This window comes from Ahaetulla prasina, chromosome 2 (genome assembly GCF_028640845.1).
Source record: "Ahaetulla prasina isolate Xishuangbanna chromosome 2, ASM2864084v1, whole genome shotgun sequence".
In the NCBI taxonomy this organism is placed as follows: Eukaryota; Metazoa; Chordata; class Lepidosauria; order Squamata; family Colubridae; genus Ahaetulla; species Ahaetulla prasina.
In genome coordinates, this window is record NC_080540.1 from 229660890 (window position 1) to 229678302 (window position 17413).

The following is a 17413-nucleotide window of genomic DNA, read 5'->3' on the forward strand; positions in this document are numbered from 1 at the left end:
AATTCACTTTTTTTAAAAAAATTTTTTAATTCACAAAATTTTTGAATCTGGTCATAAACACATACTTGGGTGGCGATCAAACATGGCTGCGGCCAATTTCCCCCTCCGTGCCATTTTTTTTAAGTGCCAATTTTTTCTTACACATTTTTTGTAAGTGCGACCCACATGTGGCCACTGCATTAATTTTGCAATTAACCATGGCCTCTAATCAAGTGAAGAGTGGTGATGTTGGTGAGAAGAAGGTTTTAAAGAAAATTGAAATCGAAGTGAAGAAGGAAATTATTGAAAAGTATGAGCGTGGTGTGCGTGTTAACAATCTTGCTACAGACTACAAGAAATCAAAGTTTACGATTTTGAAGCAGAAAGAGGCTATTAAAGCAGCTAATGTTGCAAGGGGAGTGACAATGCTAACCAAGCAGAGGCCTCAAGTGCTGGAAGAGGTGGAAAAAAACTGTTGTTAGTGTGGTTGAATGAGATATTCTTAAAATACGGATTTCAGAATAAAGTACACAAGCAAGATAACAAATGTAAAGCTTCATGTGTTGTATAGGTTAGCTGTAGACTTGTATATAAAGTTCAGTGCTCTTCCCCAAACTTGCAGGTGGGTAAACTTGCAGATGAATTGATAGTCCTTCTGAAAGATGTAGAGCTGATATTAGATATGAGGTAGGCCATAACTGTATTTTATTTTTTAATAGTTAATTAACCTTGGAGCAGCACATAGGTAGTGTGATCAGAACAGCACAAATATCTCTGTAAAAATATGTTGTTATTTTTAATCTCTTTTTGGTACCTGGGGGGAGGGCTGAAAATTAATGGAGGGTATGTTCATTAAGCCTAGCAGAATTTTTTGGGTGGTCTTGACATGTCCAAGCAACAAAGCCAAAAATTGCACTTCTTGAAATCAAGGTCATGGGCATTGAGAGATTGTAGACTTGGAGAATCTGGTGTACTGTATAAAAGGTAGGATGTAATTCCTCTGCTGTTGTTACCTTGGGGTGGAAACTAAATGTAGCCTGGTAAATAAAATAGAAATATAAATGGTGACAATATCATCATGCTTCTGATTTGTGAAATAAAGATTGCAAGAAGTAATTTATTATAGGGATGTATGTGTATATACAGGGCTTTCATAATTACATAAAGGTGGAAATTTCCTGGTTAACAAACACAGTCCAGTTCTGTTTAGGGTGTGGTGGGAAAGGATCAGAGTCATCCAGCTAGTTGTTCATCACAAAGCTATGAATAAGCAAGGGTGCTAGAAGGGAATTATCCTTTTAATGGCATTCTATGAAATGAGTCGATGGATGAGGAAAAAACAGCCACATAGAAAGAGAGAGAGAGAGAGAAGCCTACATACTAGGCTTGGAATTAATTAAAAGTTAGACTTAATTGACATAGCTCTACAGGAAATGCCTGTAGGTAGGAAGCTGAGAAGTGGTTAGTGGGCTTGGAACTGACTGAAATCATTATACTTGAATAAAGAAATTATGCTTAGAATGCTTGTAAAGTGCCTGGTTGAACAAATAGCTGGGGATTATATGGCTGGACTCATTTTGAACCAAGTTCATTTCTAGAACTAGTTTTCCAGATGAAATTTGTTCCAGAGCATATGACGTAGGAGCTCATACCTTCCTTTAAACCCCTTGCAAAGTACTTTTCATTCAAATTAACAATTAGATTTAGGGAGGTGCCCGTTCCTGTTCTCCAAGAGTGAGCAACTTCTTCAACTACTGGGCACAACTGCGTAATGACATTGATCTGTAAAAAAAAATAAAAAAAATAAAATATCCAAAATGTCACAAGATTTCAGCAATCTCACTTGCACAATTTCATGTAGTAATGGCAGTTGTGCAGGAGTTTGGCTTTTCTCTATAATCTTGCAAGATCCCATATGAAAAATCTTGTGAAATGTGGTAGGCTTGTGATATTTTGCTCATTAAAAGAATTATATAATGTTTAATTTATTGACTTCTGAAGATACTATGTAGAGGTGTCCTGGGTGTTATATTGCCGTGTTCCATTTTCCATCACAGGGTGGCTGTATATGTGATAAAATCTTCTATTGAAGGGTTGTATAAGCTAGTTTCAAGACTGAGAATTATGAAACAGAAAGCATGGAAACCCTGAATCAACAACTACCATAGCACCTGAACAGCAAAATGACCAGGAGCCCAATGTATCTATTCAGATTTCTCAATTTACAACCATAATTGAGCCCAAAATTTCTGTTGCTAAAATGGTTGTTAAATGAGTTTTGACCCATTTTATTAGCTGTGTGAAAAATGGTCATAAGTCATTTTTCAGTGCCATTATTATATTTATTATAAGCATAAACACTTCTTAAAACATAAAATATAAAATTGTTTGGATCAATAAGTAGATTTGAACTTTTATTCTCTTCCTAGTGTTGCATTTCCTTCCTTTCTTCCTCCCTCCTCCCCTCCCTTCCCTTCCCTTCCCTTCCCTTCCCTTCCCATATTTCTGAATTTATTTGAATTCTAAAGCTAACAGATTTGAATGTACATGTGGATTCAAGCCTTGTTCTTTCAGTATACACTACAGGTAGCAATGATTAGAAACATTCTGACTTCCTATAATTTTATCATGCCATGCTTCTTGACAAAACGGATCTAGTATTAGCTACTCCTATTCCAGGATATTTCAAACATTGAATTCAGACATTGGCTGAATTCATATATTACACTGAACTATCATTTTTCAGTCTTGGTTTTTTGAATAATTCAGTGTTCTTATTGGAGTGTTTTAAAGCCAGGGTGTGATGGACAAATAATAAAAGCTTGATTCATAGTATTTGTTAAGCCACAATGGATGGATTCTCACATTATGCTGCTCTAAAAAAACTCTGAATTGTAACCTAGCACAATATGTGAGCCTAGTTATTGTTTCATGGGAATTTATAGATATGAAGCCAGTGTATCAGTAGATCTGGTTCTAACAGGCATATTTATATTGATGCATTGATTTTTTAATTGTAGAATAAATGTGTATCATTATCATGTATAGTATTAAACAACCAAAGAGATCTGTCAAAAAGAGAAATATTTTCTATATTAATTTGCTAAGCAGAATTATGTCCTGCATAGCATAATTTAAAAGTAATTACAAATCTTCAGTTGATAATATTTCAAGCTTGACCTTGATTAATTGCATTGATAATTTACATTGTTCTTCTATTATTATTAATTTAGGGACCAGACATCAATATACCCATCTCCTTGCGAATGGGAGTATAGCTGTAATTTGAGCCCAAGGCCCTTTACAGGAAGTGCATTAAGAAGACTGAAGCCAGACCTTCCCCAGGTATGTGTTAATACATTCAGAGGTTAATACATTCAATAGTTTCAATCAACAGTCTGAAACAATAAAGAGAGGAGTTGTAGTTCTACAATTATTATTCCAGGATCCTTTTGAATGTAAAAAATGCTCTAGGGCAGGGGTCTCCAACCTTGGTCACTTTAAGACTTGTGGACTTCAACTCCCAGAGTTGAAGTCCTCTGGGAGTTGTAGTCCACAAGTCTTAAAGTGACCAAGGTTGGAGACTCCTGCTCTAGGGCAGGGGTCCCCAACTCCCAAACTTCAGTCCATGGACTGGCAGCGGTCCGTGGCATCCCAGAAACTGGTCCCCGCTAACAAATGAAGCCCATCTGCAGGATCAGACAGCACGTGAACCCATGCCCACTCCAGTACACAGAAAAACATTTCTCCATGGAACCAGTCCCTGGTGCTCAAAAGTTTGAGGGCCGCTGCTGTAGGGAATATACATTAGTGTATCATGTAGTCTTGACAAACCATATCATAAATTAGTACTCTAGGCATATGTACATAATGAAGCAAATCCTTTAAAGGGTTTAAGAAAAAAAATATTTTTTTATTTAAACAAAATCAAAGTAAAGCTATTTCCAAAATTCTTATTTAAGGTACTTCCAAAGAGCAGGTAGGTTTTCTATGCATTTAATTTTATATATTAAAAATGATGTATGATGGCCTTAGTTATATTCTTGAAGTTGATTTGCAGTACAAATTTTCCTTTTTTGCAGGGAAAAAGCGTATAGGGGGCAGGGAATAGATAACTACAATGAATATAGGAAAATCTAAGGCAATAGTATAAAAATCCAAAAATGCTATTCTGTGCAGGTAGTTTTTGACTTAAACATTTGAGCCCCAAATTTCCTTTCCTAAGCAAGACACTTGTTAAATGAGTTTGACCTATTCTACAATCTTTCTTTCCACAGTTGTTAAGTGAATCCCTACAGTTGTTAAGTTAGTAATATGGTTGTTAAATGACTCTGGCTTCACCCAGTGACTTTACTTGTCAGAAGGTTGCAAAAGATGATCACATGGACATTGCAACTGTCATAAATACATGCCAATTGCCAAGCATCCAAATCTTGATTACCTGACCATGGGGACACCCTAAGGTTCATAAGTGTGAAAAATGGTCATAAAACCCTTTTTCAATACTGTTGTAACTTCAAATGAATGGTTATAAGTTGAGGACCAAGTTAATGGTTATAAGTTGAAGACTACTTGTATATCTGTATAGAATCCCACTGAATTCATTAGCATTCGGTGGTCATATGGCCTCCATGGAGAAAAATGCATGCTAACAGAGAGGAACATGTGTTGCTGATTTATAAATCATAGCAGCTAAGCCAGCATGGCCTGGTGGCAAATTTTGGGGCACTCATGATATTTCACGTGAAGATTCTGCCAGGAGTTACTTTTCCCATGTTGCATCTTTCACTACCATCATGTTTGTAGTTATTCACATTATCAGGTTACTTTCATTTGCCACTGTTACCTTTAACAAATATATGGAGGCAGAACTGAGGCTTTAACACTGGTCATCCAGCACGCATGGCTGCATTAAGTATTTCCAGTGGGAAAGACAGATTGGTAGTGACAGATAAGTTGGTTTTACTGAATTCTCTGTTACAGATGAATTTGCCAGCCACTGAAAAGAAGATTTCTTTCTCTTGATTAAACTCTCTTGAAAGTAAACATTTTGATCAAGGTCATATGCTGTTTCTTTTCCTTTGAAAACATCTTTTAGAATAGGCCTAATATTTTTGGAAATTTATGTCAAAGAACTGAAGTTGTCTTAAGTATCACTAACAATAAGAAGCTGTGAAGAAAAAAATGTAGAAAACTATGTATTTGAAGCCAAAAATGTCATCTTGAAGTAGATTTATACCCATCAATTGTATTTGAATGAAGCTGATGGCATATCCATAAATTTCTGTTTGCAAATTGAGAGCCAACAGTTGAAACAAGTGTTGCTTTCTGTTAGGTTTAATGGTGGATTGCATCTCCATTGATTCTACATATGGCTAATGCTAAACCAAGAGATTTACAAATCTCAATGTCCTATTCTATTTAATATAAGTTAATACCCGGCACCAAATCATGGCCTGATATCCTGAAAAATGAGTAAATACAAGTTTTTATTATAGGTTTATTAATACCCAGGGCATTCCATCCCCGCTAAGTATGTTTCCCCCAAAAAACAAGTTCAGAAAATTTTAACCTTGTACATAAGAAAGAAGAGATAACCTTTATAATGCAATATCACAATGAGATGTGCTTCTGATTATTTGGACATGTTGAGGCACTTTTCCTGGACAAGTATTGGGAAACAAAGAAAAGCTTACCAAACCTTGGTTTACACCATACAGTGGATTTTAAAGGAGAATTCTTGGGTAGTCCTCCTCATCACTTATTTATATTAAATTATTTGTGTAAAATTCTGTTCATTGAAAAAAAACCTATTCCAGATCAGTGGAGTATAAAACTTAAACCGTAGAGAAATGTAGAGAGGCAATTCTAAAACATTAAGTAAACATTGTTCTGGATTATATTATCTGGCCTTTACATTGCTTGATCATCCAGTAAAATGCAGAATTCACTGATTGGTTTTTAGAATGAATTGCACAGTTCACATCTCATTGGCAGTATGTAATTCATTGATGCGGCTGTCTTCCTAAGTAGGTTGTAACAATAGTTTGTTTGTAAGCTGCTCTGGGTACAAAATGTTTTTAAATACAGTGCAACACAGAATTGAGATGTTTCTCTCAAATCAAATTGATTGACCAATAAAAATGCTCTGCACTAAAAATGGATATTTGCAATATAGAACGAGTAGTTTCATCTCTTTATTGTAGGGTGAGTTTTTTTTGAAACATTTAAAAATGAACTTTGTTCTGTCTCACCTGGGCCATTTGTATACGCAAATCTTAAGAAACAAAGGAATTATTCTTTTAAAAATTTCAATTATTTGAATAATAGGCAACAGTCCAATTTTTCTTCAAAACAAAAGGTAGATTTTATTTTTCGATTATGAATTTTTTAAAAATTCATTGGCATCTTCAAAAATGCAGGTCACATCACTCTTTTTTAAATTTTATTAAATTATATGTTTACGTTTTATTAAGCATTACAATTGCAACTATAAACACAAATGAAAACTTTTAAAAAGAAGCCTAAGATGTCTCTAAAGAGACAAAAAAATGCAATCAACTTAACTCCCAGTCACAAGGCCATAAATTCATCTCTGTTGAAAGAGTTAGTACAAATAAGATTTATTCATTGTCTGCGTTCTTTGGGGGAAAAAAGCAAATGATATTTCACTTCCTTTGAGTGGACTAAATTTTGAATTCAAGAGTATGTGGTTGTGACTCAAGTGACCTCAAAGGCCTTCTCTTTAGTTGCAACATTTTGTTTTAAAACTGAACAGCCTTTTCCAACCTGGAATTCCCACGGCCTTCAGTCTTACTGGCTGGCAGTTTTGAGAGCTATAGTCTCATTGCATCAAGATAGTGTCAGTGTGGAAAAGGTTGCTCAATGAATATAAATGGAATAATCTCCATCTTACATGTTTAGTTTTTTCTATACCCTGTAATGGTTGAAGTAAACAGTTTGTCTCTGCACCCGAAACAAAACTGAGCATATATTATTATTATTATTATTATTATTATTATTATTATTATTATTATTATTATTATTATTATTATTATTATTATTATTATTATTATATTAATAAGCAGAGCAAAATGTATTACTTTCATCTTGGCTACCAATTAATCATTTTTATTGATTAGAATAACCTAGGAATGTAATTGTGATTGCCTATGATGCAAACCAGGAACAACTTAAGAAAAAGCCATATAACATTTATTTACTTCATACAGTATTTTAGTGTTTAAAAAACAGGCAGTGCTTCTCAAACACTGTGTTACTTCTGCTAGAACAGAACCTTTTTTTCCCTTACTGACTGAGCAGTTGAATAAGATCACAGCTTTGTCTGGTTTCTATCTCTGAAAGTAAACAAGGTACTCACTTTGCAAACTGATTATTACTGGAAACATCTGAAATACCATTACACTAGGCATACTTTTCCTTGGGGATTATTTTGCACTTCTATAAATTGTTGCTGGGGTGAATTGCTGTATGGCCACACCAGTCTAGGAGCACCCATTACTCCTCAGAGAGCTGTAATCCCTACATGAGCTTCAATTACCGGTTCCTGCATTTAGGGAACTACTATTATTTTGTCTTCTCCATATTATTCATAGTTGTTTTATTTTATTTTTTTGCTGTTCAGAGGGGTGGGGGAGATGCGGAGAAATTTAAAAAAAATCTAACGTTTTATTTCTTGGGCTGCTTTTATTATTGGAGGTACATGTTGTTGCTATCATTTTCTCCCTCTCCTGGTTTTAGGACTTGAAATGTAGACAGCTTTAATTCTTGTTCTTTACACGCTGGTGATCTTTACACCACCAGTTTGGACTGATGACATTCCTATCTGATGGGAAGCTTAGTCATTGAAAAAATAAAAATGTTATTCCCCACTTCACCAAGAATTTCTCTTTCAGAACTTTTCATTTTTCCTTGACAGTCTCATCATCTCTTCTATTTTTCACTTGCTAAAACCTCTTCCAACCCGGGAGGTATGTGTCACTTTCTGTTTCCTAGGCTCAGTTTATCTAGGATTTGTGAAATTATTACTCAATAGAAGTCTTAGATTTGTCTCTGTGTGCCTTGGAGGCAGTTTTTGACTCCTGGGGACTGGGCAAGTCCCTGCAGTTTTCCTGGCAAGTCCCAGATTTAGACATTATCAAAGCTGAAAAACTTTCAGGCAACTCCATAGGAAAGCCGTGGTCCTCAAAACAATGATTAGAATAGGGCTTTCCTTCCAAATGGCTTAAAACACAAGATTGCAGGCCCAAGGTTGGAGGTGAAGGAACGTAGCTTTTCCTCATGCCCAGCATCAGTGCACAGCATTAAAGGCCTACTCAAGCGCATAGGAATTTGTTCTGAGTTTGACCCTCTTCGTCCTACTTCTCTGAGACGGGCTCTTCCACGCTTCTCCTAGCCGAGCTCTTGTTTTACGCAGCAGCTTATTTTCTTCATAACGACCCCCACCCCGGTGTATTTGTCCGTGTATGTATGCGCGTACTTGCGCGCTTCTTTTTCTACTCTTTTTGTAACTCTTCCCCCCCCCCAAATGAAAACGGAAGCGTTGGTCGAGCTGAGGCACTGAGTGGCTGCCGCGATTCCTCCCTCGCATCATGGGAGGCGTCAAGCGAACAATTAATGCCCTTGCCGGCGCCCGCCCCTCAACTTCCAAGAGGGAAGACGAAATGTTGCAATGGGAGCAGCGCAGGGTTCCATCGGGAGCGAACCAATTGGTCCAGGAGGGGGGAGGGAGCAGGTCTGTATTAGCACCCGACACCGTTTCCTTTCCCCCGTTTTATCCTTCGCTGCTGCTTCTCGATGTCGTGGGAGCCTGTGTCACTCGCCTAGTCTGGATAGCGAACACGGGCGTAAAGTCGGCGCCACAGGTGCGCGCGAGTTTTTTGTGTGGAACCACCCCCCTCGGCTCGGAATGGTAGCGGCGTTATTAAAGAGTGTTGCTTTGGTGTGGTAGTTGCGCTCAACGGAGTGAACGGCTGGATATTCCGGCCGGGCGGCTTCTTGGATTTGTTGGGGAGGATGGGATAAGGACACCGGAGGCCAGAAGAGGAAGTTTTTGGGTTCCCAAACAGTGCGAAACTTTTTTTCGGGGTTTTAAGGAAGCCCAAGAGTTGCTCAGGAATAGCAAGGCGCCCGCCGCTTTGTGAGCGTGAAAATCGGGGGAAGTGGGACGGCTGAAGTTTTCTCCGTAGCGGTTTCCTTCACGGAACACTCTTGGAGATGCCGGTGAGAAGGAGCGATCGCTATCTGCCTGCTCGGGCGATGTTTTCACCATGGTTTAGGGTAAGTTTTTAAGCATCCTCGCCTTTCCCCGTTTCCTTCCGATCTCTCATCCTCTCTTCGCCAGCTTCAAGAGTGGAATTTAAGGACTCCGTCTGAATCTGTTTAAAATGGACCCGGGGCTTCCTTTGCTGCAAAAATTGGAAATTACATATTTTTGGTTATTGAAAACGATGGACGATATTAGGTGGCTAATTTACGGCTTTTGATTGATTTTCCCGGATACATTGCCGGGTATGTTATCTGTGATAAGTCTATAGTGCAGGAAAGATAGTTGAGTGTTTTATGTTGCAGAGTGGAACCTAAGTACCGGGATAGTTGATATTTTGCTGGTAGTGCAAACATCCTTTTCTTTGCCCATGATTTAGTTAATTGTTCTCAAGGTAGATCAGGGTGCTGTTTATCATCTGACACAATTGAGTGCCCTCAAGACTACAACTCTCATTGGCCCCAGACATAAGGAGTCAGAGGAAGTGTAATTCAAGATTTAGAAGGGCCCCGGGTCCTAAGTGATGTTCAGGTTTTGTTTCTTTTTGACTTGTGCACAAATCACAGGAGAGAGATTTTGCATGTTATCTTAAGACTGCATGCTTTAAACTATGATGAACTAGGCAAACAATTGTCAAACTTCACTAACAGGACAAAGTCCACAGCCTTTTTGGACAAAGCCAAAAAGCAACTGCACAAGTTAATGGGATATGTGCACCTATTAATGCAAACACAGTGGGGAGGGAGGGAGGATTTGGCTGAGACTTATGTCAAACAGGACACCAAGCAAACTAAATTATTTTATACCTTGCCCCTTGTATGAACCCAATTGTAGTCTATGGGTTTAACAAGTTGTGCTAGCCTATCCAGTTTTGGTTGTTGTTTTTAAACTATGATTAAACCTCCTATGACTTAATGTATTGTGCAGACATGTTGACAATGAATGTAGTGGTTCAATGGACATTTGAAATTACAGTATATGTTCATTTTCTGTAAAAAGCAGTGAAAGTGGAAATAGGACTAGTCAGATAAAATCTGAGGCATGATTTCTTAGTTTCTTAGTTTTAGAAGATCAAATTTTTATAAGTTCTGTAACATTTTCAGCATTAGGAGTGAATCACAAATTTGTCCAGGTAGCCTGTGTAGTGAAGTAATAGCTTCCTGTGATATACAAATTAATAGCACATTGGGAGTTAAGGACCAACCAAAAAACATTTCTCAAGCCCCTTAATTCATCCTTAGAATATTTGTATGACTTTGCAAGGTTGCAGAGATGATACTTTCAAAGAAAATAAAAGGTATTGTTTTGGCTAATTTTAGCCAGTTGTGGAAACACTGATGGTTTTTTTGAAAGAAGCAAGAATAAGAGCCAGGTATAGAAATAACATAAATTTTATAATTTTAAATTAAGGATAGGCTAACTAGGAAGTGGGATGTGGTGGCTCAGTGGCTAAGACGCTGAACTTGTTGATCGAAAGGTTGGCAGTTTACCGGTTTGAATCCCTAGTGCCCTGTAACTTGTCCCAGCTTCTGCCAACCTAGCAGTTCGAAAGCATGTAAAAAAATGCAAGTAGAAAAATAGGAACCACCTTTGGTGGGAAGGTAACAGTGTTTAGTCATGCCAGCCACATGACTATGGAGATGTCTTCAGACAGCATTGGCTCTTCGGCTTTGAAATGGAGATGAGCACCCTAGAGCACCCCCTAGAGTTGGGAATGATTAGCACATAATATGCGAGGAGAACCTTTAGCTTTAACTAGGAAGCTAATTTTTTTTTAAGCAACAAATTAATTAATTTGTTTAATTTTTTAAGCAACAAATTATTTTGTGGCATTTGATATTTGCCTAAGAAAGGATTTGTACAGTTCTTATATTTGTACAATTTCTTATTACACAATAATAGATAAAAATAGAGTTGTTATTGCAATCCACCTGCTTAAAGGCACAACAATACACAAGGGTCTGGTCAGATCAACTATACATAAGATCTTTAATTGTTTCTTGAAAATTATAATCTGTCTCCTACTTTTTAAATTTAAAACAAATATAGAAAACATGCATTTATATCAACTGGAGTTTTGAATTATGTTTTAATATTATTTGATCATCTTAAAAGATTTGTAAAGTTTCATTGCTGCTAACTAGATAATTTTTGGAAGCCAATATGCATCTGTTAATTATATTCAAATATTATTGTATACTGTTCTGGACCCAATTCTATTCAGTGCACATGGTCAGAAGAAAGATGTATAAATTTTTGTTCTGACAGCAGAAGTGAACTTGCAACTGTTCCTTTTCCCTATATTTATCATATTTAGGAACCGCCTATCTCCCTCATAGAGTGACTCTGGGTGATAAGAGTGATTAATACTAATTTGTAAAATACTAATGCCTTTTCATACTCCGCATGAGTATGAAATTTAAAAAGTTTAGCAAGTGGTAGCATTTGAATTCTTGACTCACTGCTTGTTGTCTGTCTGTCTGTCTGTGTCTCTCTCTCAGTCTCGGTCTCTCTCTCGGTCTCGGTCTCTCTCTCTCTCATACAAACACACACAAACATATTGAACAGAACTCTGCATTTCATACTCTTAGCTAATAGTAGACCAACAAAGGGAATGGATGGCTTCAGGTGGTTTTATTTCATTTTTTAAAATATGTATTATAATTTGCCCAATGATTGAAGTCATCCCTTTTCTGAGATGGCTATATCTCTGGCGATCTATCAGTGTAGAAAATATATTAGTGCAAGACACAGAAAAGTCAAATACTATGTGTTGCTTCAGCACATAATAATTTGCAAGATTTTAAAACATGGAATCATTATAAACATGTAACATGGATGTGAAAAGTTCAGCTACCATATTCCTTATTGCTGATTTAAAGGATACTGATGAAAACAGACCAACAAAGTCTATGAAATATTGCTCTCCCCAGCAGATATTATCTACTTGTCATCCAAATGTTGCTGAATTGAATGTAATACCAATGAGTTCAGAAAGGCTGTGGCCTGTGGCTTGCAATGTGGAAGAGCATTACAGAAAGAAGGGGGAAGTAAGTTTCTAAGGATCTGGTGTCTGGAGGCAGCCACAAGCTTCCTTTACTGAAGTAGGACAAGGTCTGAGAGGATGGGACTGCATGGGACTTATTTTCCTGGCTTATTATCACAATAAGGCTGGTGGAAGAGATAAGTACAGTGGGAAAAGAGAAACATACAACCAAATAACCCAGCAGCTGAATGAAGCCTTGGAGCAGTTCAATAGCTGTGCTTGTTTCCTGACTAATGCAAAATCTCGTTACATTTGCTAAAGCCTTTTTTTTTAATGTATCCAGCAAGTTATGACAGTGTCAGTAAACATCTGCCTCCTCAGTGGAGAGTTCACATGCTCTTTGCCTCAACTAACAATTGCAGGGCAAAGGGATTACATTGGACCGTACAATAGACAAAGAAGTCAGTGTCTGAGTGGGGCGGGGGAGGGGGGGGAGAAATCTCAGAATTGAGCGAAGAGGCTTCTTGGGGATGCTATCGTTTTTCTCTTTTCAGTTCAATGGCTAAATCTAGTTCTTGTTCTCATTCAGTACAGATAATACAAATAATCTGCACTGAATAACAAATAACAAATAATAACTAAGCTATAATAGCTAAGGCTGTATTTTTCTCCCTACCACCCTTTGCCCTCTATTAATATGTGAATTCAGGTAGGCATTATTCTTCCCTTTTCTGCAAGCAGAATATATCGTATTACATTTTGGAGATAATTGCTGTAGTAATGTAAATTATAGGTAAATTCCAACTGTGAAGGTAATCATTACGTATAAGGCATACTAGGAATAACATCTGTGGGTTGGAAGGAAGGGAATCTTTTAAATTGGCAGACTTTATTCCTATTTTTCAAAGTGTTACATTTCAATTTGTGGGAAAGATATATGTTACTGGGGTGATTATTTTATTAGTAAGTTGAAATAAAAGAACATGCAGGAATGGAGGAAGAGGAATGCATAAGAATTAATATGGATGATGGGAAGCATATACAAATTTACTATAGCGTTATTTTAAGTGAAATTCATTGCACTTTGATCAGATAAAATATGGGCCGTCCTTGACTTACAACCACAATTGAGACCAGAATTTCCATTTCCAAGTAAGGTGGTGGTTAAATGAGTCACGCCTGATTTCATTTTGTGAATCCAATTTCCCATCAATTTTGCTTGTCAGATGCCAGGCTAGGAAGGTCTCAGATGGTGACCCTCGGTTGCTGCAGCTGTCATAAATATAAGCCAGTTACCAAATACCTGAATTTGATCATATGACCAACAATTGTAAGTGCAAGGACTTGGGTTGTAAGTCACTCTTTTGGGTGACATTGTAACTTCAAATGGTCGCTAAACATATGGTTCTAAGTTGAGGACTATCTATAAATACTGACTTGATTGGATTTTATCCCGATAATGAGTTTGGTTTATTCAGTATTTTAGATGAAAGGAGGATTTTGGGAAATAATTTCCCTCTTAGTTTTGTACAGGTAGTCCTTGACTTAACAACTAGAACTGAGCCCAAAATTTCAATTGTTAAGCAAGGCTTAACATGAATTGAGTTGTGCCTCATTTTACAATCTTGTTTTGCCACAGATGTTAAGGGAATCTCTTAATTGTTAAGTGATTCATATGGTCATTAAACAAACCTGCCCTCCCCTGTTGCTTTTGCTTGTCGGAAACAACTTGTGAAGGTCACAAATGGGGATCCCATGACCCCAAGGCAATGCAACTGTCACAAATACGTGCCAGTTGCCAAGTCCCCAAATTTTTATCACATCACTGTAGGAATGTTGCAACAGTATGAAACCTAGTCATAAGGGGCCTGCATAAGCGCACAAACGTGCCTACCGTTCCTGTCCTATTGTTTTTCTTTTCTTCTATACCTTTATATACTATATAACCTTTCTGTATGATAGTTATATATATTGTTGTGACTAAATAAATAAATAAATAAATAAATAAATAAATAAAGTCACTTTGCTTGTAGCTTCAAACAGTTACTAAATGAGTGGTTGTAAGTCAGTGACTACCTGTATTACAGAAAAATAGCCTATTTTGATTTCTGCTGTAAAAAAATAACCTTATAACTATCACTCTTCCTTCTAATTGGGACATCAAACAATGTACAAAACAAGAAACAAAAGAATATGTAATTAAGAAAAACCACATCTACTTGCATAACAATGAAAACCTATGAACACAAAGAATTCTATATGTATGTGTGCTTATATACACACACTCGACCTACACAGTGGTTATTTTCAATGTTTTGCATTGGCAACTTCTTAGATTGAACCTTGAGATAAAACATTTCTTATGAGCTGTATAATTAGTTTAAGAGTAGCTCTTCATTACAGATATGCTAAAACTTTAATATTGCAATGTTCTTGTGAGTATTTGATGTTTTTTATTTTGCCATATTCTAAGATAATCACTTTTTTGTTGTAGTTACGTAAATATGGGAATAACTATTGTGCCCAGATTTTCAGGTATTTCCTGGCATTAAGCTACAGATTTTTTTTAAAAAAGCAATATTAACTCCTGTTTTCATGTGATTTCTGTCTTAAAATGAATTTTGACAGTTGTGGCTGGAGGCTTTCTCACTAAAAGAGGTTGTTTAGTGTGTGTTAGTTTTGTTCCATTTTTTGGCATATGCTGTATCAATAACTGTACTAAAACACTCTTTTAACATTTGCTATATAAATCCATTTTTAATTTTTGCTTCCTTAATCTTGAAAGAAACAGAGTAGGTGTTAATTGTATGTGTAACTTACTCTAGCAATAGTATACGTTATAATCTGCTGATGGACTATTTTTGAAGACTGTATCTCAATCAGTCATGCGGTATCAGTTTAGAGAAAGCTATTTCACATCTTTGCAGTGAACTTCTTGAAAAGCCATTTTATTTATATATTCCAATATGGTATTGTATCAAGGGAAATGTATGTGAAATTTTAATATATTTATTTACTATACAGAAATAGTAAAGTGTCATTGAGGTACGAGATCTTTCTATTTTTGGTTTTTTTGGTCTTTTTGTTGTATGTATTGTTCAGAATTTGGTTTTAAGATGGGCATCTATACAGATATTTAAATCAACAACAGAAAATAAAAATTGGAAAAATATGAATAGAAAAAGGGGAAAAAGACAAAGACAAAAATCACAAACTTTACATACCCACACAGATACATAAATGCACAAATCTTGTAGATATTGCAGGAGCAGATTTATATTAGTTTGGGATACCAAAAAAATCAGAAGGGGCACCTTTCTTGATTAACAGATTGTATTAAAGGGTATCATTAACTCATTAGTCTTAATGTTTTTAATAAAATCTGTTATTTGAAAAAGATGCTACTAGGTTCCTTATGATATTGAACTTTGCTTAAATGTGAACATATGCTAAATAAAAATACTACTATATCCCTGTTACAGGGATTTTCAAATAATGTTCAGGAGAACCTAATATTTAAAAAAATTGCTGAAAGTAGGCAATTTTCTATCACTAGATCTTTGCCTCTCTTTATTTTAACTAATGAGTTTAAAAAGTTTGAAAACTGCTATTCCATAATAGTAATTTTAAAAAGCTCAATTTTTAAGCACAGCATTAACTTGACCATATGAATTATTATTGGTTAGTCTTTCCACTATATCTTTTATTCATTTTGTAGGATATTTTTTATTAAAAAAAACTAATACAAATTGCAAAAGAAACAAAGTATAAAAAGTATTTTTTTTTTAAAAAAATGAAAAGTACAGAAAAAAAGAAAAGAAAAAAAGAACCCTCCCCATTGGTCCATGGCAAGTATAGTTAATATTACAACTTATGATCAGCTATTAAAATGCAACCATTTTATCATCCCATGTTCAATCCCATTTTCTGTAAACAAGTATTAAAGCCTCATCTTAATTAGCAAAGCCCATTAAGGATTATCATTTTTATTTAAACAGATGCCTCCATCTCATCTCTTTAAATAAACAAAACCTTTAAAATATTGTCATCTGGTTCTAGTCAACATAAATCCATTAAACATTACTAGAAATTGCAATTAAGTTATTTTTACCTTGATCAAATTAACCAACTTTATATTCTTTCCCCTGGCTCACAACAGTCTTTAGTCCCCTCAGAAAATGTCTAAGTGTGTGTTTTCTTTTCATACTCTCTTTGTCTCATTTCACAAAAGTGATGACAATTTTATCAAGCTCCTCTGGAAAATCCAGTATAAAGAGGTCATTTGCATTATATTTTCATCGTCTCTTCTCTTAAAATTATTGACAACTTTATCAGACCCCTTTTGTGAATCTAATGTAAAAATGTGATCCATGTAACTCTTCTGGTTTAGTATTTGTAGATCTTTTTTAATTGTTAAATCATCCAATTTCATTTGTATACCCAACAATTCATGTTTTTGTATACTGTATTCACTATTTAAGTCCATCTCCCTCTTTTACATTTTAAAATCCACATTCAAATCAATTTCAGCTTTATTTGGTGGAACTTGTTCCTATTTCCTAATTAAATATATAATAGCAGCTATCTTTAAAATTATTTTCTGAGCCCAATTGTTATAGAACTTTCTTAATGGTTCCATCAATGCATTTATGTCCATTTGGTGCCCTCTAGTGACCAACCTTCAAAGTCATCAGTTTTTTCCCCCCAGTGCAAATGTACAAAGTTTCCCACAGGAAGGATTCTTATAATTTATTTCAAAGTCTTAACCAGGGGTGAAATGCTACCGGTTCCGGCCGCTTTACCTGAACCATTAGTAAAAATGCTGCTGATTCACCAAACTGATAGTAAAAAAAAATGTAAAAAAAAAAAATTCCGATGATCAACTGAGTAATGTATGATCATCAGAACTTTTTTTTAAAACTTTTTAAGCATTTTTTACTACCTATTTGCCTGAACCGGTAGTAAAAAAATGCTTTAAAAAGGTAAAAAAAAAGGTTCCAAAGATCACAGCTGTGCCACATGATCGTCAGAACCTTTTTTTTTTTTTTTACTTTTTAAAGCATTTTTTTACTACTGGTTTGGGTGATTAGGTAGTTAAACATGCTTTTAAAAAGTTAAAAAAAGAAAGAGGTTCTGACGATCACGCGGCACAGCTGTGATCT

The 17413-nt window shown here is 35.8% G+C and overlaps 1 protein-coding gene across 5 annotated transcripts in view; it reads left to right on the top strand.

The window, feature by feature from the left end:
• The window catches only part of TJP2 (tight junction protein 2), an 85197-nt gene that overhangs the window by 18317 nt on the left and 49467 nt on the right, over window positions 1–17413 (top strand). For 3 of the 5 annotated variants that reach the window (XM_058168673.1, XM_058168675.1, XM_058168674.1), the window contains exon 2: window positions 3213–3324. The exons of 1 other annotated variant lie outside the window; for it this stretch is intronic. Coding sequence is in view for 1 of the 4 variants with exons in the window: in XM_058168672.1 (XP_058024655.1) it covers window positions 9217–9279 (63 nt within the window). In the remaining 3 variants the exon portion in view is untranslated. Of the gene's footprint in view, window positions 1–3212; window positions 3325–8724; window positions 9280–17413 lie in introns of those variants that run through there. One more of the 5 variants, XM_058168672.1, reaches the window with a different exon arrangement.